Here is a 25,161-nt window from a genome sequence, read left to right on the forward strand (position 1 = left end):
CGCCCAGCCCTATTGGCAAGGGTTAGCATTTGCAAAATCACTCTTTTATAATATTGATTTCCTTTCTGATTTGTTTCCTCTTTTCTTACACAGACAAATTCCCGGTGCTCACAAGTTTTGATTATCCAGTGACAATTATCTGAAATGAAAGAGTGTTGATTGTGGATGTCACAGAGCTAAAACGGCTCTATAGTGGCTTTTCAAAGCTACCATGGAGTGTTAAATTAATTGCTGGGTGTGGACAATTTCTTTACACCCTGCATTTCAAACTGACATTGGCATTATTTTACCTTACATGTCATTACCATTTTAGTGCTATTAAGCAGAAAAGCATGTTTTGGAGAAAAACTAAATCCAAATGCACATCTAGAACTGTATTGGTTCAGTGTTTGACTCCTGCGTTGTGTTTCCTCCCTGTTGTCCTCTCTCTATCCACATACTGCAGGGTACCGCTGTCCTTCCCCCTGGAGGGCTGAGGTGAAAACTTGAGCGATGTTCCCGTCTAAGAGCGGCCCTCTCACTTTTACAACCAGCCTCCCCATCGTGCTCCCAGCGGGAAATGCCTGTCATGCACCGAGCGCGGAGCTCCAATAAACCCTGCTGCCGGTGAAGGCTCCATCGTGGTGGGCGAGGCTAAAGTGCTTTCAAATGTGGCAACAGTGTTATCGCTCAAAACGACTTTACGTGGAGGTCATCGCCAAGCTGACTGTCTTGGACTGTGTACATGTGACTTTTGTGCCGCATTGCAATCATACTCTCACCCTACAAGCTATTCATTTTCATAGAAAAAAACTTGAAAAAGACCCATAAGTGCATGCACCTACCAAATAGGAAATCCACTCAAGTAACTGAAATCCAGCGCGAGATAATTCCTTTGAATCATATATTCATAAATATTCATTGACAAATTAATATACCCAGTATATTACTCGGTAACCGAGACATCAAAGCGCCATTGACCAAGGTCAGTGTGATAGAGAGGTGTGTGTGAGAGGGAGGATAGGGAGAATTACACTTGTAACATTTCAAAAGCGAAGACAATTTCCAGACAGGAAGTAGCATCCCTAATATAGTTTTACCCCAGTTCTGTCAGCCGACACTCTGCCTGCACGCCGTCCTCCAGATGTTACATCTAATAACATAAAGCATCAACAAAATGTGTCAAGTGGCTCTTGTGAGGGATCTAAATCAAAACCAGAGCGACTGTAGTTGGCTTCATTATCTATAAATATAACAAACTAAAATTCTCTGTCTGTGCAAATCCCATTCTTCGGAGAAGTCTCTGGCGGTGGTACTACAGCACTTACTTTAGGAAACTGCTTGACGGGTATTAAAACTTTCTGGCCCAGTTTCATGTTCTTGTTGATGACGACGTCAATGAACTTCTCCTCTTCCTTCCCCTCATCTTTCTGAATTTTTTCGATCTCTAGAAAGAGGAAAGAAGAAAAGTAATGAGTCGGTGTTGACAAGCAGCACATACTGTATACCAGAGAGTAAAATGACTGTAGTGACAACTAATGAATATCTTGTCCCATGTTGTAGTGTGTTGTGATGTATAAAGTAAAAGAAAATTTCAGATTTCACTTCAAATGGAGCTTTCTCTCCCACAGACAGCACTTTTTCTCAACTGCCTGAAAAGCCTCGCATACATTCCTGTTTGAAATTCCTCAATTAATGATGTCATTAATTGAGAAAGCCAGCCGAGTTTTTCCATAGGTGCTGCCCATAGGTGCTGCCAAGGGCAAGCACAGCCAACCTAGTGGCTTGTTTGAATGTGGTTGACCAATCACAATAGAGTAGTCCAGCTGACCAATCAGAGCAGACTGGGCTTTTCAGAAAGGCGGGCCAAGAGCCAAGAGATTTTCAGGCGGAGGAGCTGCAGCAGTGGGCAGTATGAGAAACAGAATAGGTTTTTTGAACATCAAAGCATGAAAACCTGTTCTAGTAGACCCCGAGGGTACAAATATGAAGCTGAAAAGGAGTATAATACGGGCTCTTTAAAGAAATAGTTCAACATTTTCAGAAATACACTTATTTAAATACACTTTCAGGGGCGTAGCACAAAATTCTGAGCCCTGTAGAAAGACATTTTCTATGGGCCCCTCCCAACATCCACAGCTATTCATTCTAGCATCGTTTTGGGCCCTCCTCACATGAAGGCCCTGGGTACTCAGTCCCATTTCCCCCCCCCCGTAGTCCGACGCCCCTGTTCACTTTCTTTCCGAGACAGGGATGTCTGTGCGTTACGTACGGAGAGTGGGAGACGTGGTGGCTGCACCCAGCTGTTGTTCACCAAGAAAAAGCTGCAGCTTAACCTACAACCTGTTTTACATGTTTCTTCTTGCACAGTTTAAACAAACAAGATATATGTAATATGATAATAAGTGACGATTAGAGGTATTCATAGGCATATTTATAAACTTTAGGAAGAACTACCTGAGCTGTTTCTCACTTCTTTCCAATCGTTATGCTAAGCTAGACTAGCCATGTGCCATCTCAAGCTCCATACTTACTTACAGCTGAAACCAAATGGCGATTGATTGATTAGTTGATTCATTGAAAATGAGTCAGCATCCATTCGGAAAATTTAATTGATAATCAATCGTTTCAGAAAATATTCCCAAAAAAATTTTTGGATTCCAACTTTCTATTGTATATCTTTGGGTCTCTAACCATCTAAGCGCACGGTGTGAAGCGCATGGCGCAGGTGCGTTTAGGGCGTGTCCAAATCCACTTTTGCTAGTTTGACGGCGGAAAAAAGGGTCCGTGTGCCGGGTGCATGGTTCAATAGGATTGTACTTAGTGTCTTAATTAATCCTAGGTGTGTTTTGGGCGTAACATGCAATAAACCAATCAATCGAGTGTCATCTCCCATTCCCTTTAAAAGCCAGGTGTGTTTGTACCATGGCACATTTTTTTATTTGCACCGTAATATTTTTATTTGTAATCTTTTGCATGTTTGTGTGCTGCTGCGCGTCCCTGTGTGTGTAACAAGCATAGCGTGTGCGCGTTGTGCATAAGCCTAGGCGCATTTTACTAATGTGCTGTTAAAATAACAACGAAATGCTGCGCTATTGACTTTAGACCAGGTTTTTGTTGGTCAATGATGCGATCGCTTCCCGCAGTCTCAAGATAGCAATAGACCAAGAATGCACCTGAACACACCTCCCTGTAAGACCAGCACGCCAATGGGCGCACAGATGGGCGCAGGTGCATTTGCTGTTTAAACGACGCGGGCGCTGGACGAGAAATTGACAACTGCGTCAGCCTTAAACTAGCAAAGACACTTGCGTCAGGCTTTGCGCTGCGCCAGGTGCAAGATATGGCCCTTTGACTGTTGCTTGGATGAAAAGAAGAAAAAAAAAAGCATTTAAAAAACTGGACGAATAGCCTACTGAAATATAACGGATTAATCCATAATGAAAATAAGTATTATTCGAGCTCTATACTTTACACACACATTACATTGTTGTTAATCTTTTCATCTCACTTTTGGGAAGAAAGTAAGCAAACAAATTTCCCAAAATTTTAAACTATTTCTTTAATCTGATTTATCTATAAAATGTAAGAAAAAATTCCAAAGGCCCCGTACAATTTTCTCCAGGGCGAAGCCTTGATATACTATGATATATAAAACAAAGGATTGTATTTGATAAAATCGAATCAGTGAATATTTATGTTTTAATTTTCTCCTAATTGACTTATTTTCCTGGGCAGTAGTCTGCTTTTTTACTCAACCCATTAAGGCCTTGATAACAAGGAATGCTAGATCCCTTCAGTGACATTCATCTCACCTATTGGCTGAGTCTCGACCATCATAATGCTTTTTAAATTTGAGCAGAGACACCGATTTACTTGTAAAGACAAAGAGGGATGGGGAGGACACTGGAGCACGCACCCCCCCGGGCTACCGAAAATGTTGGCTGTCACGCTTCTTCTTATGGGAGAGGTAGACTTTGATGTATTTGGAGATGTAACCTTGAACGTTTAATCAGATGGATAACATCTGTGTTTCAGTGCCAGGAAAATGGGTTTGCAGCGAGGGCGGCTGAGAGGTGCGGGGAGGCGACGACAAAGACTCCAGGCTAAAAGCCCAGCAGGGGAAAGGGTGAGGCAGAGGGCGAACTCCATCACAGATTTATTTCTCCTGTTCAAAAACCCTTTTTTTGAAGGGGGAAATAAATACGATTTCAAACGGAGAAGTCACAATGCTTTAGCTTTACACTTTTCACGCTTTAATACAGATTTGGTTCAGAATCAGATGCGATGGTGATTACATTCAGACAAAATAAACCGTTTCAAAATTCAAACATGTTCCCAGACACCACAGATACACCACATAACCATTTTTTCAATTACCGCAGGTCAGAAACGAGCTGAGCATATCAGCACTGCAAACTAGAAACTACAAAGCCAATAGTGATTTCTCAACAAAGCTCTGCAGCAGTACATTTGCAGAATGTAATTAAAACCTTTTGATAGGAGTTTTAACGAGGATAACAAAAGAAAAAAAACTATCAGTGAGATGGAGATATCTTTTAGCTTCGGTTTATCCCAAGGGGGGGCAGAGAGTGCACACATTCTGAGAAAAGACAACATTAATATTTAATGCATTGCCTAGCAACATGCCAAGACGGTAGTTTCCTTCTTCCACCAGGCTTTCTCCTCAAAACATTCAGGCTCTGATGAATTGGGAGATTGTAACTGAGATTGTGTTTCAACTCCAAATCATAAAATGTTGTTTTTTTTAAAGCTTACAGCACAATCTTTTTCCGACTCGCCGGCAAAGAAAATGTAGCATTTCAAGTCCAAAGTTTAAACCGGGCACGGCAATCAATTAGCAGGTGTAATAGGCAGCCGAACTGCAGCTTCAAATGAGCTCACACCTCTGAACATGCTAACACGGAATCAGCTGGTGTGAATTAACAAACCGCACCGCAGTGCTTCCAAAAGATCTTGTTTGTGTGAGACAGTTTATGAGGGAGGAAATGTGGCAACGTGAACCGAGAACCACCTCTACCTCTGAGGCGTTACCAGGTGCTCAAAAGAAAGAGATTTAAACATGCATCACTGACACAAGCACAAACGTGCCTGTTGTTTTCTTTTTTTCTTTTTCCATTTCCAGCTCTATGAGACTCCTCTCTTCTGGCTGCAAATGAATAGTAAATAGCGTGTTCTAATTTGGCCTTTGGCGAGGCACAATGCATACCTTCATTCAATTAGTGCCTTGGAATCTTGGAACGCACCGAAAAATATCACCAGGAGTCTTTTTTTTCTAGATTGTTGTGCATGCTGTCCATGTGCATACACACTTTCCATTCAAAACAATGCTGACTTGTGATATGTGAAGAATACGAGAAATTCAGTAGGTTGATAAAGCCCTTAAAGCCAATGTGCCTCCGCTGCTCTGAGACCCAGATTGATGAATTAATCAATATTTAATGAATTATTTAATTTTGAGAATTTCCTTTTAAGATATGTTCTGTTTGAATCTTTGCTCCAGGGAAAGCCACTTGGCCTATATATTGTAGCATATGCATGTACATCTATTTCCCCTGATGAGGTTTGTTGGTGCTGAAACGTATGTCGGTTATTAATATTGCTCGAGTGCAGCTGAATTATTTCCATACCTTTGCTTCCTTGAGTCCTGAATCCTTTTGGGTTTCCAGACTCTGAAATGCTTTAATATATGTGAGGGATAATGTAGAGCGAGCCGGTCATTATTTCCAATGAGTATCCTGACAGGGTGATCCAGGACCCTGAGGCAAAAAGGAGGGGTCTTGAATCAGCCTTGGAGGCCTATGATCGGAACTCCGTCCATGGCGATGGTACGCTATACAGAAATAACAGGCCGTGTGGAATGCGGTGATTGGCCAATCAGAATCGAGTCTGGGTTATTAAAAGTTGGGTATTATTTTCCTGGTTGTGGTCATCATTTGGGAACAAGGTGACATCGCTAAAACAAAGTCCGACAATTAGACAGGTTGTACACTATATTAGTAGATTACCAAAACCACCAAAGAACGCCTGGAATGTCAGTAACAATCCCTCATTGCACAGCAAAACTGTACAAAAACGATGGATGTTTTATAAGAACTGGACGATGGACTCAAAGAAGGCTCTCAGTCACTTGACTGAAAAATTGCTTGCAGAGCGCATACGCCAAAAATTTATTCTAGCTTCTTGGTTGTGCGGCCCACCCCACAGGTTCCAACTTGTCATGCAATTAAAAATAGCTTTTGTGGACTCTAAAAAAGGTTTTACAACCACAATAGGGCTGTTCGATTATGGAAAACAATAAATCGTAATTAGGATTGCTTTGGTCAATATTGAAATCCCGATTATTTAACACGATTACTCATTGGCTTTTAGAAAAAGATGTTGCAATTATTAAATTTAATGATCAGTGAAAATGGTTACATAAATCAAGAGTGAAAACACCTCGAACTGTGAAATTTCCCTTAATACTTTTCCCAGTTTATTTTTACATTCAGAACACAAGACAAAATAAGAACACATAATGTGCAAAATAATCGTTTTTCTCGATTTCTCTGTTTTAGTGATCGTTAGGAGCCAAAATCGCAGTCACGATTAAAATTCAATTAATTGCACGGGACTAAAACACAAGACCTTCATTTGTAAGAATGTTATAATAGAAAGAGTAATAATTGACCTTGTTTGCAGTTGGCGTTGTCCTCGCAAACATTTTATGGGTGTCTCTTTTATATTGGGGGGGTCGATGGGAAAAATGCTTTTTTTTGGGCCACAAGGGATGTTTTCAGGGGCAGTACCGCGAAGAGGCTATTGGGACAAATTGCCACCAAGGCTGAGTTGTGGCGCCATATGGAGCTCTCATAATACATCGCAGACAAGAAATGTACGTTCACATTTGTTTTCTCCTCCAACAAGTTTAGGGTTAGGGTTACCTGAAAAACCTGTCTGATCATATTTTATTGAAAGTTTATTGAAAGTACACTTTGTATGAAGTACGTTGTTTTAAACTTACCCCCAACCTTAAAGGCCAGTACAAAGAAGAATTGACCTACACTGTAAAACACCGGAATTACCCTTTACTACTTGTTATATCAAACCATTTTGGAACCTCAGACAATGAAAAGGACAACATACTACACTGTGTACATTTGCAGCGCCTCTAAGGTACATGACTCAAATTAAAAGAATGAAAAGAACTCAGCTGCTCTCCAGCAATAAGAATGTTTAATCAGCAACAGCCCTCATTAGGGAAAATTGATGTACATGCATATGCAACAATATATAGGGCAAGAGGCTGCTCCAGAGAACATAGACAAGAGAGTCAAACATATCCGAAGAAAATTTTCAATATTCATCCATTCCATTTGGGTCTCTGAGCAGTGGAGACATATTGACTTAAGAGAGCAACAGTGTCTGTCTTTTTGGTTTCCGTGGGCTCTTTTTTTAAAGGGTTTCCCTTGCATTAGATAATACAACTTAACCTTTGCACACATTAAAAATATATTTACAGTCTATAGAATGCGTCCGCCTGGATGACGACACCAAACACTGGGACACCATCCCAGCTGTCTGCCCCTCTATTAGAAATGGGTTCACTTAAAAGCAGCTCTGTGATTTAGGCCTCCCCATTTAAAATTCATAAGCTGGGCAGATTTTGTGGGATTATGCATGACTTCAGCTGCATGCTGGAGAGTCGACTTGGGGACGAAGGCAATTGGGTCATTAAGTTTACCAATTAAATGAAGGGGCGCGATACATCATAAATACAGTACCTGCACACCGGGTGTATCCCTTGTTACCAGACTGCCAGCACCAGACAGTGAGGCTGAAATGGAGAATCCCTACCCCACTAAAATGTAATAATAACCTATATCACAACAGTGAGTGCTGCTTCAAAATGTGAAAACTGATTCTGAGATTCTTCCATTACATCAAAGTCTTTGAGTCTCCTTAGAGTAAAAAAAAAAAAAACAGCCGTTTAAATCCATTTGCTTTGCACTTTAATTGTGTCATATTTAATAATGATCATGAACAATACAATAATGTCCTCAAGCTAAACCCTAGTTGTAGACAAATGGATGCTTAACATTATAATTTCCCCTTGCGGGATTGATAAAGTATATTATTATTATTAAATGTGGCAACTAATGTGACTCCAAATTATACCTAGCTTAGCATGAAGACGGAGGAAAACAGCCAGCGTTGCTCTCTTCTCAGTTAACCAATCACTTTTAAAGAACATTTTGTATCTTGTATGTTTCATCTGTGTAAAAGTGGCACTTTGTGATTTTAGCAGGCACTGTAACTATTCCTTGCCAAGCAACAATTCATCAATCCACCAAGTGCTTCTGTGCTACAGTAGCTTTTTCCAACTGCTTGCAGTCACTATGCTACGCTAAGCTAATGGTCCCCTTGCCCTAGCTCCATAAACGTTGCACATACATTATGGGAGTGGTATCAATCTTCTCCACTAAATCTTGGTAAGAAATCCAATGTGTGTATTTCCCAAAACGATGAACTATTCCTGTTCATGTTAATGAAACCGATCCAGAAAAAAAGGATGTTCATCCATTCACCCAATGTATACTTGAGTATAATGCAAATGCACTGGGTGAAACACCAATCTGTTGACAGACAAAATTATTGGGAAAAATTGCTTTCCAATGCAATGTAGGGGAATGTTTCCTTGTTACTCTTTGAATGATCCTAAAATTATATTTCCTAAAAACAATTAACAATAATATAAAAATGTTAAGACCAAGTGTTGCTTCTAATTTAAATGAGAGCATTGGGTCAGCAATACTCTAATAAGGCAGTCTGGGTGCCCTTACTGGAGCCTCTTTGGCAAGCAATATGTGTGAAGCAAAAGTTCACAGCCAACAAATATAATGAGAAGTACATTCTCCCTGGTGCATGCACTGATTCAAACACTAATTATCCCAGACCTCACAGTGGCGTTGGATGCACAAGGGTATTCTGACACCAGTTTGTGTCTCAAACTTTGAATAAACTCCACACAGACTTTTATAGATCTTATGACACCTTTTCATGATGTGGGCGAAAGCTGTCGAGGAGACTATTGGCGCTTAGCCACTGCTAGTACCAGCTCTGCTCGGCTCGACCGTGGTGCCCCGTCCTCCATTTTCCATTGCAGATTTAATACCGCCTCATGCGTGAGGCGAGCGTGGCTGGTCGTTATAGCGACGCCGCAGGAAACTGCCGTGACCTAACGCGACAAATACACACAGAACGTCGAAGGTGTGTTGTTGTTGATTCTCGGCATGTGGCTGTTTGCCACAGAACAAAACACAAAACAGCGCTGGCTAAATTATTTAAAAATGGCGGGTTTGTTCAGGACACCCCCGTCTGTCGCTACCAATGATGACGCAGTGATTAGTGACGATTCTCTCCGACCAATCAGGAGTCTGCAGGATTTCACGTCACCGTTTGGTATCGCCTCAGCTCGCTTGGAACCTCAACGGAGGTGATGCTAAAAAAAAAAAATGGACCTGTTAGCAGGTACCAGGGACTTTTTTTCATTATGGAAAACCAAAAAAGGCGAGTAGTCGAGGCGTGTCAAGCAGGTACCATGTAATGGAAAAACGCCATATGGTAGCATGAATGACTGTTTTCTTTCACACAGCGAGTGGAGCCACATAACGCCATATCTTGGTTCAATTCAGCCGAACTTCAGAATTCAGCCGTGCTTCAGAATTCAAAGGTACATAAAAAAGTGTTTAATGCCACATTTTCTTTTATGTTAGTGGCTCAACCTACAGGTATTTATCTAACTGTGGTATTTATCTCCACGTGGTGCCCCATGGCAATGTACATCTCTCACAGAAACCTTTTAGCTGCAGTAAATACTGACTGTCAGGAGTTACAGCCGCCTTTATGCACTATTCATAGACATTCCTTTGGTCTGTAATAATAGGAGACACATTTGACATTTCAATTAAACAACTTGGTATGGTGTATTTTATGGTGTTTGATGTCGACTGTTAGGTGTTGAGTTACATTTGTTATTTCGAGGCGATGCTGACAATTTGTCTATATTCATATTCAATTGTATTTTATGAATGTTATTATTATTTGCACCGCTCTTCATTTCAGCATAGCACAGACAGGATGCACCTGCATAGAACAGTTTAGCTCACAGTGCGTTTCCCTGTGTAAATAATTCAATTGAAAATTGGAAGACAGTGAGTTTCTCTTCTGCTCCAACAAGCGTCTGAGGCAATAAAAATGTATCTGGTCTAAATAGCACAGTGGTGGTTTATCGGCAGCTTTCCGCCACTTCATTTATGCAACTGATGCTGTATGCGGCCGAATGCGGCTGTCTGCGGCCGACAGACTCATTATTTTGTTGTTTTGCAATTAAGGGTCAAATGAATGAAATGCTCAAACATGAATAGCCTACTGCATCATTATTCTCATTTTCCATTCCACCAGAGCATGCTTATATAAACACAATCAAAGGACATCGAGGTCACTCGTAAAGTTGAAATATTCAAAACTAAAACGTTAGAAGATTCTGGATGGAAGCTTGTTCAGAAAAACAGAAAGTCCTGTACATAGATTATTTAAAAGGCCCCGATGACCTGTTTTCTCAATCAGCTTCCTATAATGAGCAATGGGATCTTACACATACACATTTTTTTGAGTATTTTGCAAGAGCTTTTTTTGTGTTTCTGTTTTTGTCCTTGCTTTTCTTACTGGTTTGAAGTGAGCAGGGCTCAGATGGAAAAAAAAGGTGATGTCATGTATTTGCACGCACCAATTAGAGTTTAACAATATTCAAATCAATTTCTCTGACTTCACCATTGGTTGTTGCTTATTTAATCATGAACATTAAAGCGCCACACATTTTGCTAAGAGGTAGTTAAGGGATAATGCTGAATGCTAAACCATAAAGTAACATTAGCACACGTAGAAAAGAGTAATAAAGTCAGTGAACTGAGTCAGTAATGGTCAACTACGAAGCAATATCCAGTTAAAGTTTCTAACATTGGCAAACATTGACCGCAATAAGCTACAGGTCATACCAGACCAAGTATCTAAGGCTGCAGCAGCAAAACCCCTGGGATTATTGAATCCAGCGAGAATTCACGTTTTATTTCTTATTAAACTTTTAATTTGTAAGAGGAAAAATGTCTTATTTCTTCTTTTTAAAGTTACATAAACAAACTTAAGAATTAAAACCACATTTTCAGTGGATCTCAAATACACTGCAGATTCGAAAAATGAATCTTTATTTTAGCACTGCAGCATTGTCTGTGCATATGCCCAATTGTATCTTTACTGTTGTCTAGAAGACAATAGCAGCGTTCTTACTCATTCTAGGTATAAAACAGGGCAACTAAGTCGTCATCCAGGTATAAATACTAATCCAGAATGTCTTGATGTATGAGAAAAAAAATGGAGTCAGTCCCAGTCGCAATAAATTAAGATAAAACTACGGTGTTTTGGACATTTTTCATGTTGTTGCTTCATCCCATAAAGACTGCACTGACCGACCGCGATGGTTTCAGGCAGTATGGTCAGTGCCAGAAACAGTTTGCCCAACACACATTTCATGTGTGCTACCCTTGTGACCACACACATTTAGTGTGAATAATAGTGTCAAGGCTGTGACCCTTGAAAGAGAAACGCTAAGGCTAAAAAAAATTACAAAAAAACGCCTCGACTCGCTCCTGTCCTGAAATCTCAATTTCACTCTGGCTCCTCCATTGCCTTGACAAGGTCAGGCTGGCAGCAGGAATTCGTCTCGCCCCCTAATCTGGAGATTACATTCTCGGCAGCCGGGCAAGGCCCTCCCTTCTTCCCCTTCCCTTTCTGCCTCTCTCCCTGCAACCCTGCCAGCCTGGCTCTCTACTGTGAGGTAACGAGCCAAGACCCGCTTACAGTGTAGAGATAATGTCCACGGATTAAGACAGAGAGCCCCTCAAGTGGTGCCTCTTTCATTTCAGTATCCGGCCTGTGAAGCATCATAAATACATCCAGCCAGTCAGGGACTCCGTTCTGTGGATCTCTGTGGAAGTCAAACTCTGTTCTCTTATGGAAGCTTATGGTAGCAGATGATCTTAAGCCGCCAAACTCGGTGGTAATGGCGAGAGCATTAGACAAATACAAAAAGAACATTTTCACGGCAGAAATCACGGGATCTTTAGGAATTCACAAATTTAAAACAGTTGTGGAACAACGTTAAAAGTTCCCTGAAGATTCCCTTGGGTGGCCGGGTTGTTCAAAGTGCACCAGCTTGTTTTTGAGGCCTTTAAGGGTTCAGCTCTTCTTAAAGATGCCAGAAGTGCTACAGGCTTCTAGCATGGTGTGACAGCATTCTGTATACTTTAGGCCTGTGTTGTTTGCTTATCATTAGGATAGTTGCAGGGTGCATTTATCTTGGCACCTGTTCATTTAAAGACATGCTCGCAAGGGGATTATCAAAGTGTTTTCAACCTGCCAAAGGATTTTGCTTTACAAATTTGCCCTCATCCATTAAATCATGAGCAGCTGCATTAGACAGCAAAGCGTAATAGATGGAGGTTTTATAGGATAAGGCATCAACAGTAAGTGTCTTGCAAGTATCCAGAGTTGTACTCGATGTCTGTGGGTTTATTTGAGCTCACATGTGGTTTAAAATTTAATTGGAAGGGATTTTCAAAAACTAGGTAAAAGGACTAGAGAAAGAAGATATAGTGAAAATTAGCAAACCAAAAAAAAAAGTCTTTGGTGTCCTTAAAAAGGTTTCCTCATAATAAGTTTCCAGGATTTCCCTGCCTGCATGCCAGAGGTTAGTGCATTCTCTCCCCATACTGGTCTTTTAGATGCATTAGCATTTATATTCCTACTGAGTAGTCCACAGGGGCAGATGCAGTGAGGCTCAGAAGAAACCAACAGACATAAAAGGACGTCTTTGTGTGGGCATCACTTTCTAGCCATAACCCGACCAAATACTAAGACCCACCTCATGCTCCTCAGGTGATAAAGATTTCAATGCAAATATATGCAAATATTGGACACAAACTCAGTGATTCATCAGTCACCATATCATGAATCAACTCTTCATTTTTAATTATTCATCTTAAAAAAAAAAACTGAGCATAGATTTAAATAAAAAATTTAAACATGTAATTGAGCAGTCTCCGTAACCTTGCTCACGACGGAAGTGCTCAGTGCATTAATGGATATTACGATAAGACACATTGTGTAACTTGCTGACTATGCTACATACGGTGGATGTTAGTTCCTAAGTAAATGTATAGAACCGTAGCCTAAAAGGAAAATGCTGAATATGCAATGAGTTTGATCCTCAAACATCCTTTATAGGTTAACAATATTCCCCCATACATAATTCAAAATATTGCTCATCATAAAATATTCTGTTTTCACACAATAGATTAGAAAACATCAAACTGCTCTAAAGTCCCCTTGAAGCAACGGGATTAAGCCAAACTCGGTTTTACTATAGAGGGTTTGTAGATCCATCAGAGAAGTTAAAGATTAACACAAATGCTGTATAATAGATTTCTATTAAAAATGATCTTTCAATAATGGATGGAGTGTAACTGAAAACAGCTGCCCCTTAGCCAAAGCAGACTCATTTTGCATATCTATCAAATCGATAATTTTCTGTCTGCTTTTAGGCATATACTGTATCTTCTCGGGTTGCCATAATGTAAATATTATATTGGAGAATGTCGTAAGGGGGGGCACAACTAGTTACTGAGAACGGAGCTAAACTGGAATCAAATGGGAGCTAAAGACTCCGAAGTGAGAACGAACAGGCCTGGCCAACCCAGGAAGTGGAAACGTTGGTTTCAAGAGTGACTAATGTACAAGACTAGTTACAAGAAAGCAAGGTTTAAAAAAAAAAAAAAAAGCTTTGCAAATTCTTTAAGGGAGGAAATGCAATCAAGGCGTTTGTTAGACCTTAAGGATACACACAATGCATTTTGGTGAGTGGCACTGAATGTAAAAGAAAACAGGACACTATTAATGACATGATGACAGTTTCCCTGCAGCATATAAATAAATCTTGATATACTTTCTTTTAAATTCATATTTGTGTGCGCATCATTACTGGGGCCGACCATGGCAAACACTCTACAACAGTCCAAAACACTACCATTCCATTAGGAGAGTCTATGGGAAAAACGTGCCCTAGCTTCAGAAACGATGCCAATTCAAAAAACACATTGGAAAATCTAAAACAAATACAACGCAAACGTGCTGCCAATGCAAAAATGTGCTGCTGTGATGTACCCAACGGATACAAATACATGTGCAAAGCAAAAAAAAAGAAAAGAAAACCATATGCAAGTGCCAGTTTCTCAACTCCAGCGGTGTCGCTCCTGCTTCTATTAGCCTGCTGCATTAATGGGGATTGACTTCTATCTCCTATACATAAACGTATTGCCCTATACTGTAGGTGATCCTCCTTTTGCGCGATTAAAAGAGCGCCAGTCAAACCTTAAACGAATGACAAGGATGTGGAAAACATGCCGGAAATATCACATTTCTGTTCTGTAACACGCTACATGCACAATATGATTTATTGATAGGATGTATTTGCTAAGTCCATTTACCTTGCCTTGTTTCATTTTGCTTTCTTCATTTTTTATTCTACCTCAGCCACAATGAAAATGTGCATATAATATATATAATATATTTTGGTGTTGGCCCGGGATGATTCTGCTCTGAACTGCAGCCTATTGGGGACAGGTATACAGAAAGTATGCAGGCAAGTATGTGGTCAACTATGCTTATGTTGTAGCGGCAGGTCTGAACAGCAAATATTTATGCTAGAGAAAAGCAAGTACAGTATATCACAAGCTTGATGCAGAGTGACCCACTGTACATATAACCGTAGGTGAAACTGTGGGAAAATAAGGCTGGTAAAGGAAGAATGCACTTACAAAAAATAATGAACATGAAGTGAATAACTTTCACATGTAATGAAGATAAGATATAATTGCAGGATCTTTTTTATGTGTCCACGGTCAAGGAAAAGCCAGAAGTGGACCACATGAACAGTTGAGATCTGATCTCCATCTCATCTCGATGGACTAACATTGGACTAACACTAGAAGACACCCATTGACTGTTCTCTGCTCAGATTACAGCTTAGATGAATCACCGTCTTTGTTTAGCAATCCACAGCACCGGTGCAGCCTGAGATGCTTTCTCTTCATTAGGCTGACTCCAGACCAGTTTGCACAACAAAAACACCAAGCCCCAGTGGATGTATGTCCTGAATGAATAGGGAGGAAAGAAAAGGATGGAAAGACACATGATTTGAAATACGTATTAGGCCTAATTAGCAATAAATCATCTTTCTGGTCACACCCAAACCTTAAACGTGGACATCAGCATAACAAGACCACAGCAAGGCCACTATATCCCAGAATTAACATAAGCTGATGTTTATCGGTTCGACATCCCTTTGCCTAATGAAGTTTCCCATAAAATTGTCATTAGGCTGTGAAAGGGGGGTGGAGGGGTGAGGGGATTTGAGGATGAAAATTAAAACTGTGCAGCTTAATGTACATCATTATCTGAGACTCATCTCAGGCTGCATTATCAAAATACACTGAATCATCATAACTGTTAATGACCAGACCACCTTCATTTTTTATTTCAATTACTCATCGCGTGTCAATTAAAACCGCAGACAAATACTTGAAAGCACGTAAGTGCCTCTTAAAAGCATTGGGCGCTGGTTTTGGATGTACACACACTGCACCTCAGATTCTGGGAAATAGAGAAATTCATTTCCACGCTAAGTCAGCGAGCATTAGAGAAGCATTAAAGGGTGGTTATGATATTATGACACGCATATTATTTTCTAACATTTTCCAACACGGCGTTGAGCAAACGCGCCGCCTCTCAGCATCGCTTGTCCTCTGAAGCTCAGTCAACCTCCTGTTCCTAACTGAGCCAGATCAATTAGACTGCAGTTTGTCATCTTTCCATGGGAGTGAGCATCAAACAATTCAAGTACAACAAGATCAATATTGCAAATGAAATAAAGCACTTGATGTTCTCCAGCGGAGATACACTCATTTCTACACAGAGACGGAGACGGTGTGTGGCATCCACGGGGGAGGTGGCTGGCAAAGACTCTCTGGATCAGCTCTACAAATACATCCTCTGTTGTTTTATTACCAGAGATTATCTGACAGTTTTGTTTTTGGCATTAATAGGCGATGCGGCTAAGCACATCACACAGTAGATGGGTGTATCTATCCCATTTTTTCTATTACAGGTTGCTCATTGTATTTCCTAACAAAACATGAATATGGATCTATATTAGCTCAAAGAGGCACATGTGAGTCATAGTAGATGAACTCACATCATTGTTCAGTGTTTAATTAAAAAAAGAGGTTGCAAACATTTCTGCTCATTTCTTCAGTGGGCAAAGCCAAACATCCAGTGTTTTTCAGGCTGAGAAACTTAACTGAATTGTAAAGTGAAGAGGAACTCAAACGATTAAAAGGCGTGAAGTTCAACTTACGTGTCACTCGGGGAACCACTCAGTCTGTGAAGACGTGGCTCGTTATTCTGAGCAAAAAACACATCATTGGAGTTAGCTTAGTTTTCAAACCCGAAAGCCGGGGTTGTTGACCTGCTCAAATGAACAATGTGGGCATTACCAGGTAGAGAAAGTCTAATTTAAGACTGCTGAGTTGCATTATGGGAAGTGCAAGATCCAATAACTGAACCATGTGAAGCCCTTTGAAAGCAAACGTGGTAGCACTGCTGCTATTATTTGGTAACATGTAAACTAACCATTAAGCATGTCGTTTATTTTTGCCTCTCATTCACACATCAATTCCAGCGTGCTACCATGCATGATGGCCTAACCCTTGGGAGTTTGGGGTTCAGTGTCTTGCCCAAAGGACGTTTTGACATGTGGACAAGATGAACTGGGGATTAGGGTTCGGTACTGAAACCCGGTGCCAATATGACAACGCAGATTTCGGTGCCACAACGGAAGCATCGCTGCACGTGACGCTAGTTACCACTACACTTGGCAGCAGGTAACGTTAGCTACGTAGGTGCTAACACACCAACAAAAAAAGAGTATAAACGAGATACAACAAACGACTGCGGGAGGACGAGCTAGACAAACCGTACTGCATATTGAAAACCCCAAACAAGAGGAGAAAAAAAAAAAAAAAAATTCAATCAATGGATGGCCACTCTACCTCCTGAGCCTAAGCCGCCTGTATACCGGTTTGTGTATTAATATTTAAAAATTCTCAAAGGTTATTTAGATTTGACAAAGGAACATTAATCCATAAAAAAGATAAATTCCATAGGGCGAATGGTAAAATATTGCTCTTGAGGTGTTAAAGTCATTGGCTTCACTGCAGCAGCAGAAATAGCTTCTGTCTGTTAGCTTTAGCTGGTGCACACACACACACACACACACACACACACACTAAGATGTACTGGATTCTTCACATATGCAGAACAACATGCTGGCTCCAACTGGCACGGCATTGTGCCAAATGTGTTAACTTGTTGTATGCTCAATCAGAAAGCCAAAAGTTGTTTGAATTAATTTTCACCTGCTGGAAAATCAATTGTGATTTCATATTTTAGGTATCCAGTAGCTAACAGGCAGTAATTACTTGCTATTAAGATATAAAAAGTTCAATAAGGCAGAGTTATGCTTTGGAGAATTGGTTGAAGAGAGCTGTATCAGAAGATCCTGTTACAGTGTAAGTGTAGTATAACATGCTGTTACTGTATCTCTCTCTTTCTCTCTTTCTCTCTCTCTCTCTCTCTCTCTCTCTCTCTCTCTCTCTCTCTCTCTCTATTACAAAACAACAATAACGTTAGAGATTGTGGCTCAAACACAAGATGAGAATGATCAGTGTTACTATTTCGATGAGACTAAGTCCACAGCCACCCCAGTGGCTTTGTGAGACTGTAATAAGGCACAGTGTTGCGTTGAGCAAAGTGTTAGTGTGTGAGATTGGAAAAATGCTCACACAGACTATGCTATCATGCTGATATTTCAGTGTGGACCAAAGTGGTGAACCAACCAACCAACCAACCAACCAATCAACCGACCAACAGACAATCCCATCCCTAGAGCTAGACTGCTAGCATTGCTAAATACCTGAGTAGAATCATCAATGAATAGTAATTATCCAACAACTCCTTGAAATGAAGAACATTTTCTACTGTAAAAACTATGAATAATTATACTGGAAAGAAGCCAAGTCAGATCATACATCCACTATTAGTCAAGATGTAGTAAAAATGGATGTGTAGTGGCAAAATCAAACTTTCTATCAAATCCACTTCAGAATGTCAGCAGTAGGCAGGATTAGTCTTGACTCGTTCATTTATTTTCACTTCTTCAGAACTAAGTTTAATAATAGACGTCACCTCAGCTGGTTGCAAATTTTCCCGTACAGCCAAGTCTTTAATTTAATCCAAACATTTCCCCAAGCTTCTCTCCGACAAGAATCCACATTGAAAATGTTTGACTTCTTGTTCTACTTTCCAACTTTTTCTCTCGTTACATTACATTACGTGACATTAGGGTAAAAAAAACGTTTTTGCTCCGCAGCTACTGCTGACCCAGTGACCTAGCTCAAAAACATAGAAACAGCAGATCGCAAAATTGCAGAGACAACATCGATCCGTCACAATACCTTTTGTTGAATACAATGTACATTAACAGCAAATAACTATAATAATATATGCAACTTAAACATGAGCAAATTCAAACAAACTAAAAATTCTTTTTAGTTAACTTTGGCTCCTACAGGCAGATGAAAAAATATGTTTTAATAATATGTGAATGAATCTGAAGTGACGTCACTCATCTCAATTCTTTACTTTCAATTAAAAATGCCCTAAAATCTTGCACGTTTTAGAAGAGCATCTAATGCCATACTGCATGCTCATGGTCATGCTAAGAAATTGCAGATCCCTTTATTATTCAGGGCTTTTCAAATGAATGTGTCAGAAATTGCTGACACTTAGGCCTCCTGCACACTGGCTGCGTGGCGTGAGCGTGTCAGCTGCGTGGCGTGTCCGTTTTAATTTCGGCTTCCGTGTTAACAGGTTAGAGCTTGCACACTGCCTGCGTGACACGCACGTCTCAGACGCGAAAACGCGTGCATGCTAGAAATAGGACCGACGCCTATTTTTCACACGACACGCAAGCGTGTTGGAAGCGTTTCCAGGCAAAACAGAATACAAAAAGATGTTTATATGTCATTTTGACACAGATACATATTAATAAATGACATGTTGATGTTTGAAAGTCTCTAGGTTTTGACATAAATGCAGATATAATTGTCATTTAAAAAAAATATGTATATAAGTTATTGATTTTCAAATATTGCACCTGTCAATACCGAACGAAATATTCCGTAGCCTATTTTGCCGTCAATACTGCCGACGTTGTCTTTTAACAATGGCAGCAGCAGAAACGTTTCTGGTGCGCAAAGACATAGAAAACCCCACACAGCCGCCACGCAACAGAAACGCCACGCAGGCAGTGTGCAGAAGCCCTTAGTCCCGATGACACTAGCTATGACCACTACTGTTAACTTCACTGTGCCTGCTCACATCCTCAGTGCACCTTGCAACATAACACCACAAGAGTCCCGTTATACTGGAGACGAGAACATCCTTCATGAAGTGGCTTGCGAAGAGTTCATAATTGCTCCAAACAAAATAGTACTTCGCTTATGTACGTCACTTTGACCTACTTGTGGGCAGAAAATAGCTGAGTGTAGAATGTAAGAAAAGTAAAATAAGACATCCAAAAGAAAAAGTCTTAATTAAGCAGGAGACAGACATTTTGAAGCATAGCCAGATGCCTCTAAAAAGATTCCAGTCGTACTGCTCGAGGAGCGGACCATGACGAGTTTTACAGTTATGAGGGAGGTCTTAATGAGTCTCCGAGGGCTCTGAAGAGGGAAGAGTGACTCCATACCGCCTTAACACAGTTGCTTAGGCGTGCTGCACGGATGATATGCGTCCTATGAGGGGAGAAATCCCTTCTATCCCTCCTAAGCTCTTATTTTATTTCTTTTCCTTCCTACTACACTTTGCACTTACATGACCCTTCTATGGTCACATGAATATTTCAAAGCCACTAAGGCTCGCTTTTGGTTGTTTGGAAAAACATTTTTTTTGTGATCTGGGAAAAAAGGGCTGGGCAACGTAATGATATTTTATCGATCATGTGATATGAGACTAGATATCGTATTATATTTTGGATATCGTAATATAGCTTAAGTGGTCTTTTCCTGATTTTAAAGGCTGCATTAAAGGTCCAATGTGTGGGAATGTCTCCCATCTAGCGTTGAGATCACATATCGCAATCAACTCTCTCGCACCATGCAGTTCAAAGTACGTCTTACAGCTACGGTAGCCTTCACGCTTCAAAAAGCCGGTCTCTTGCTCTTTTCAATATCCTTTTTTTTCTGGGCGAAGAAGAAGACTCCTTTTCCTGAAATTTATATTTTGAATACGTGTGGTCCTCCATGTTTCCTTCTTCAAACTTGCCGGGGCCGGGAAGCTACGATACCCATTAGCAGCACCTGTCAGTTTATCTGGGGACAGCGAAAACTCGAAAGGTGGAGCAGTATGTCCTGTATGTCCCTTACCGGCTAACGTATTTCAAGATGGAGCATGAATATGGAGCATCCACCCCAGTTCATGTGAACGCAAATGTAAAATTTCAAGCCAATAGGAATACTTGGAATTGATGGTGGAGGTAAATATTCATGAAAAAGGACGTTTGTGATCGGGCAACACCAATTTCGATAATGAACAACTAAACACGTTACACACTGGACCTTTAAAGTAAAGTGATCCAATTTTCCACAACTGTTCTAGCTGTTCTGTTTTGCCTTCACCCACTAGTCATTATCTCCACTTTATCGATGATTATTTATCTAAAACCTTTGTGTAGATATTCTGTTAAAGCACCAACTGTCAAGCCTACAACGTCGTCGCAATATCGAGATCGAGGGATTTGGTCAAGAATATTGTGATATCTGATTTTCTCCCTATCGCCCAGCCCTACTGGAAAACAGAAGCTTATTCTACATGGTGCACTGAAGTTAGTCAGGATGAAGGCATTGGCTGAAAATGTAAAATGTCATAACTGGTATGTGGAAGATGTCAAGATACGCAACGGGGCAACTCTCAGGCTTACAATTTATAGATGCTCACTGAAAGAAAATATTTTGACCATGAACTCGACTCCGCAGGGGAGGTGAAACCAACAGCTCTATTTTGTGTTTGTTGAATAGATTCCATTTTTTTTGTCCCTACTGAGACCGCAACAAGACAGGAAAAAAGAAATCATTCAACTTTTTGATGCATAGGTCTATAATCTTCTTTTTCTTGCTATAAATTGATAGATACGTTTTTATTTATTTGTGCTTAGCTTAATTATCCAAGCTTGACACATACAAAAGGACAGCAAAAATAGATGTTTTTTTGTTTGTTTTTCTGTTCGAAATGACCCGCCGTGTTCTCATACACCCACATTCTCATATGAATCACCCGATTCATGGGCAATGTATATGCAGAATGGCTCTAATGAGTTCAGGAACTAATTAAATAGTTATGTGATACTTTCCACATTTCTTTTGCCGAACTTCCATTACATGACTGTCAAGAGTTTAATTACAAAAAGGAGATTAAAATGATTTTACGCTGATCAAATATTAATACAGCTCGTGCGATCGTTTCTCTCGGCCCTCATATTTCATCATAATAAGCTGAGTTGTATGGGAGATTTTTTTTTAATTTTTTTATTTGTCCAAGGAGACTTGACCTCAATGAAAGAACCAGCTGCAAATGACTCCAGATGAAGCTCTTGTCTGGACTTTTAAATGGTGTAACTTGTGCGTATGATCACCTCTCAACCGGTAGCCATTGACTTTTTTTTTTTTCGTTACAGGTTGGATTCCTCCTCGTAAGCCTCAGACACAGTTTGGACAACAGTGAAAAGTACTTCAGCGCCTACTCAGTGTCCCATGGCGGCATATGGAGTTACAGTAAGTGATATCCTTGAATGGACAAGAAATTGATACACACTGCTCTCTTATTTCCAGGCACGCACACTGAAATCATTGTTCACTTTTACTTTTCTGTGCAGCTTTCACTTTGGAACTGAGGCTGTTAAGAATGGCACACGGGTGCTAAATTTGGGCTATCACCGGGACAGGAAACCAAAGAGATTACATCCAAGGTGGGGGAACATGGGTTTAATTTGCGGTAGTCAATTAGGAAACATTTGTCCGTGAATCCTTAATTCCAGAGTGGAATTACATTCACTGATATGTTCAGCAGCTTAATTCATTTTACTTTACTTTGTTTTACTTGTAAATATGGAGAACTGCCTTTATGTTCTCCTTTGGCTTTTCATCAAACCAGTGAGACTTCAAGTATTATTATGATATGACTACAGCATTATAATCCTGAACGGCAGGATATTCTTCCAATGATCAGACAATAAAATAATATTATGTTCTGTCTCTACCTATTAATCCTGTAAAACACCATGGGCCCTATCTTGCGCCCAGCGCAGCGCGGCATATCTTTGCTATTTTAAGACCGTCCAGCGCCCGCGTCATTTAAATAGCACAATGTACCTGCACCCATCTTTGCGCCCATGGGTGTGCTGGTCTTACAGGGAGGTGTGTTCAGGTGAATTCTTGGCGTATTGCTATCTTGAGGCAGCGGGAAGTGATCGCACCATTGACCAACAAAAACCTGGTCTAAAGTCAATAGCGCAGCATTTCTTTGTTATTTTAACAGCAAATTAGTAAAATGCGGATAGGCTCGTGCACAGCGCACACTATGCTTGTTACACACACACACATATAGGGAAGCGCAGCAGCACACAAACATGCAAAAGATTACAAATAAAAATATTACGGTGCAAATCCGCCATCATAATAGCAAAGCGCCAAGGTACAAACACACCTGGCTTTTAAAGGGAATGGGAGATACTCTGAGACACTCGGATTGGTTTATTGCAGGTTACGCCCAAAACACACCTATGAATTAATGACAACCCTAAGTACAATCCTATTGAACCATGCGCCCGGCGCCCGGACAATTTTTTCCACCTTCAAACTAGCAAAAGTGGATTTGGACACGCCCTAAACGCACCTGCGCCATGCGCTTCACACCGTGCGCTTAGATCCTTAAAATAGGGCCCCATGTATCGAGCTTACATATTTTTTTGCATTCTATGGGAAGGATCACATGACTAATGTTTTTTTTGGGTTTTTAAATAAGTCATCACTTTCTACTTTTATCCGAAACAAATGTAACTGTAACTCACGATAGACGAATAATTTTGACATTTTTGTAAAACAGCAGAGAGATAGGGTAAGATAACCTTGCTTTGTTTAATGGTTAAAAAAATCTAATTAACATGTTATATGCTTCTGGTTGCCTGGCAACCCACAGTGATCTGAGAACTCCCCTATTAAACCACAAATTGTCAGTATTTGTAAGAATCAGACAAACAACTAGAATGTGTTAATTGGTGTGATTATGAGGCGCTGGAAGAAACAGAGGGAAAGAAGTTAGATGGTCCCCTGTTTCCAGTCGTTATGCTAAGCTAAGATAATCCTCAACTGGCTTTAGTTTCATATTTAGCGGCAAAAGTCATGAGAGTGCTATTAATATTCTTATCCAACTCTCAGCGAGAAAGAAAAAATAAAAGGTGATTCCCAAAAGTCAGACTTTAACTTTTCTTTAAAAGTTAAGGCTGGCAATATTAAAAAAAAAAAAAACATCCCAAACCATGTCCTGGTTCCGTAAAATGTGCATTAATCCACCACTGAAAACTGTCCCCAGCAAATGCACTAATTCTTAGTAATGTTTAATGTTTGCTAAAAAGAACAGTGCCCAGCTGTTTTTAAAGGAACTTATTTAGCCTTTTCTAAACATTAAACTACATTTTTTGGTTTTACATCTTCAGTAGAAACAAATGGGCTAAGGGCTGAGTGCAAGCCAGCATGTGTTAATGCATTACTTACAATGAAATATTTCTGTGGTTTCTCTATTTTGCGGTTGTTAGGGGTCAGCTCGGCTGCAGACGATCAGGTAAGATAAAATATCAAATGTAGGGGAGATTTTAGTGTACAGTGTTGCTACACGGCGAGTCTAGAGAGGCAGAGAATGACAGAAAGAGAGATGTTGATGGAGTTGGGGTGGGGGGTGGGGGGGGAGGGAGCGCGAGGTGGAGGGGTGGTTAGCAGTAGGCAGCTGGGCCTGGCTGTGCTGAACGGGCAGCAGCCAGGCTGATGGATTACATCGGCTCTCTCCTGGGTAAACGGACACCGCCACCCCTCCCCTTTTAACAATGTCTCAGCCTGTATCGTCATTGAAATGTCTCCAAAGATGGAGGTGAACATGCAGCTGAGCCACTTAATCTGAGAGGCTACGTTTCTACCGCAAGCAGCAGCGGATTTTCCAGAGACCCCTGCGGAAGATCTCTTCTAAACAAATCTGATATAACTTTCGCAGAAAACGACTTGTCTACCAGTACCGATATCATCTGCGAGCCAAGAGCAGTGCTGAAAAACAACACAATCCAGCCGCTCATCGATTCAGTCAAGACTAATTGCCGGGAAAGAAGCCCATATTGTTTTCATACATATTTCCTATCTTATTGTCATTTGCAGTGCAGCTGGGAGCGGAGTGACTCCTCTGCCGTGGCTTGGCGTGTGGTGTTACAGGTTATGACACCAGGGATCATCATTGCCTCTCCTAGTAGAAACAAGGCCTTTTAGGGCCCCCGCCGATAGCAACACGAGCCGCTTCAATCAGGTCCGTGCTAAAAGGTCACGCTGCTTAAGAGTGTACTCGGACTAAATAAATAATGAGAAATGGGAATGTGCGAGAGAGCAAAGCAGCGCAAATTAACCCCCTCCCTAAACGCACATCATGCACTTTCACGTTTTCTTCTCATAGTGTCTATGTCGAGGGGCTGTCTTCATGTTTCACAGCAACAAACTGAGTCCTCAGTGAAGCCCTTGACATTTTCTCAACTACTTCATCAGGCTTTTGGAGCAAAGAAATCCCACTGGCCTCTGCCTCAATGCTTTTGCTGTGCTGGATGGCAGAGTAACAAATTAGCAGTAACACAGTGAATCA

At 40.7% G+C, this 25,161-nt stretch overlaps 1 protein-coding gene across 2 annotated transcripts in view; it reads right to left on the bottom strand.

Moving 5' to 3' along the window:
* The window catches only part of khdrbs3 (KH domain containing, RNA binding, signal transduction associated 3), a 125,551-nt gene that overhangs the window by 69,489 nt on the left and 30,901 nt on the right, over positions 1-25,161 (bottom strand). For both annotated transcript variants that reach the window (XR_005641328.1, XM_039821142.1), the window contains exon 2: positions 1,308-1,426. Coding sequence is in view for 1 of the 2 variants with exons in the window: in XM_039821142.1 (XP_039677076.1) it covers positions 1,308-1,426 (119 nt within the window). In the remaining variant the exon portion in view is untranslated. The remainder of the gene's footprint in view (positions 1-1,307; positions 1,427-25,161) is intronic.

Source organism: Perca fluviatilis, chromosome 13, assembly GCF_010015445.1.
Source record: "Perca fluviatilis chromosome 13, GENO_Pfluv_1.0, whole genome shotgun sequence".
Lineage (NCBI taxonomy): Eukaryota > Metazoa > Chordata > Actinopteri > Perciformes > Percidae > Perca > Perca fluviatilis.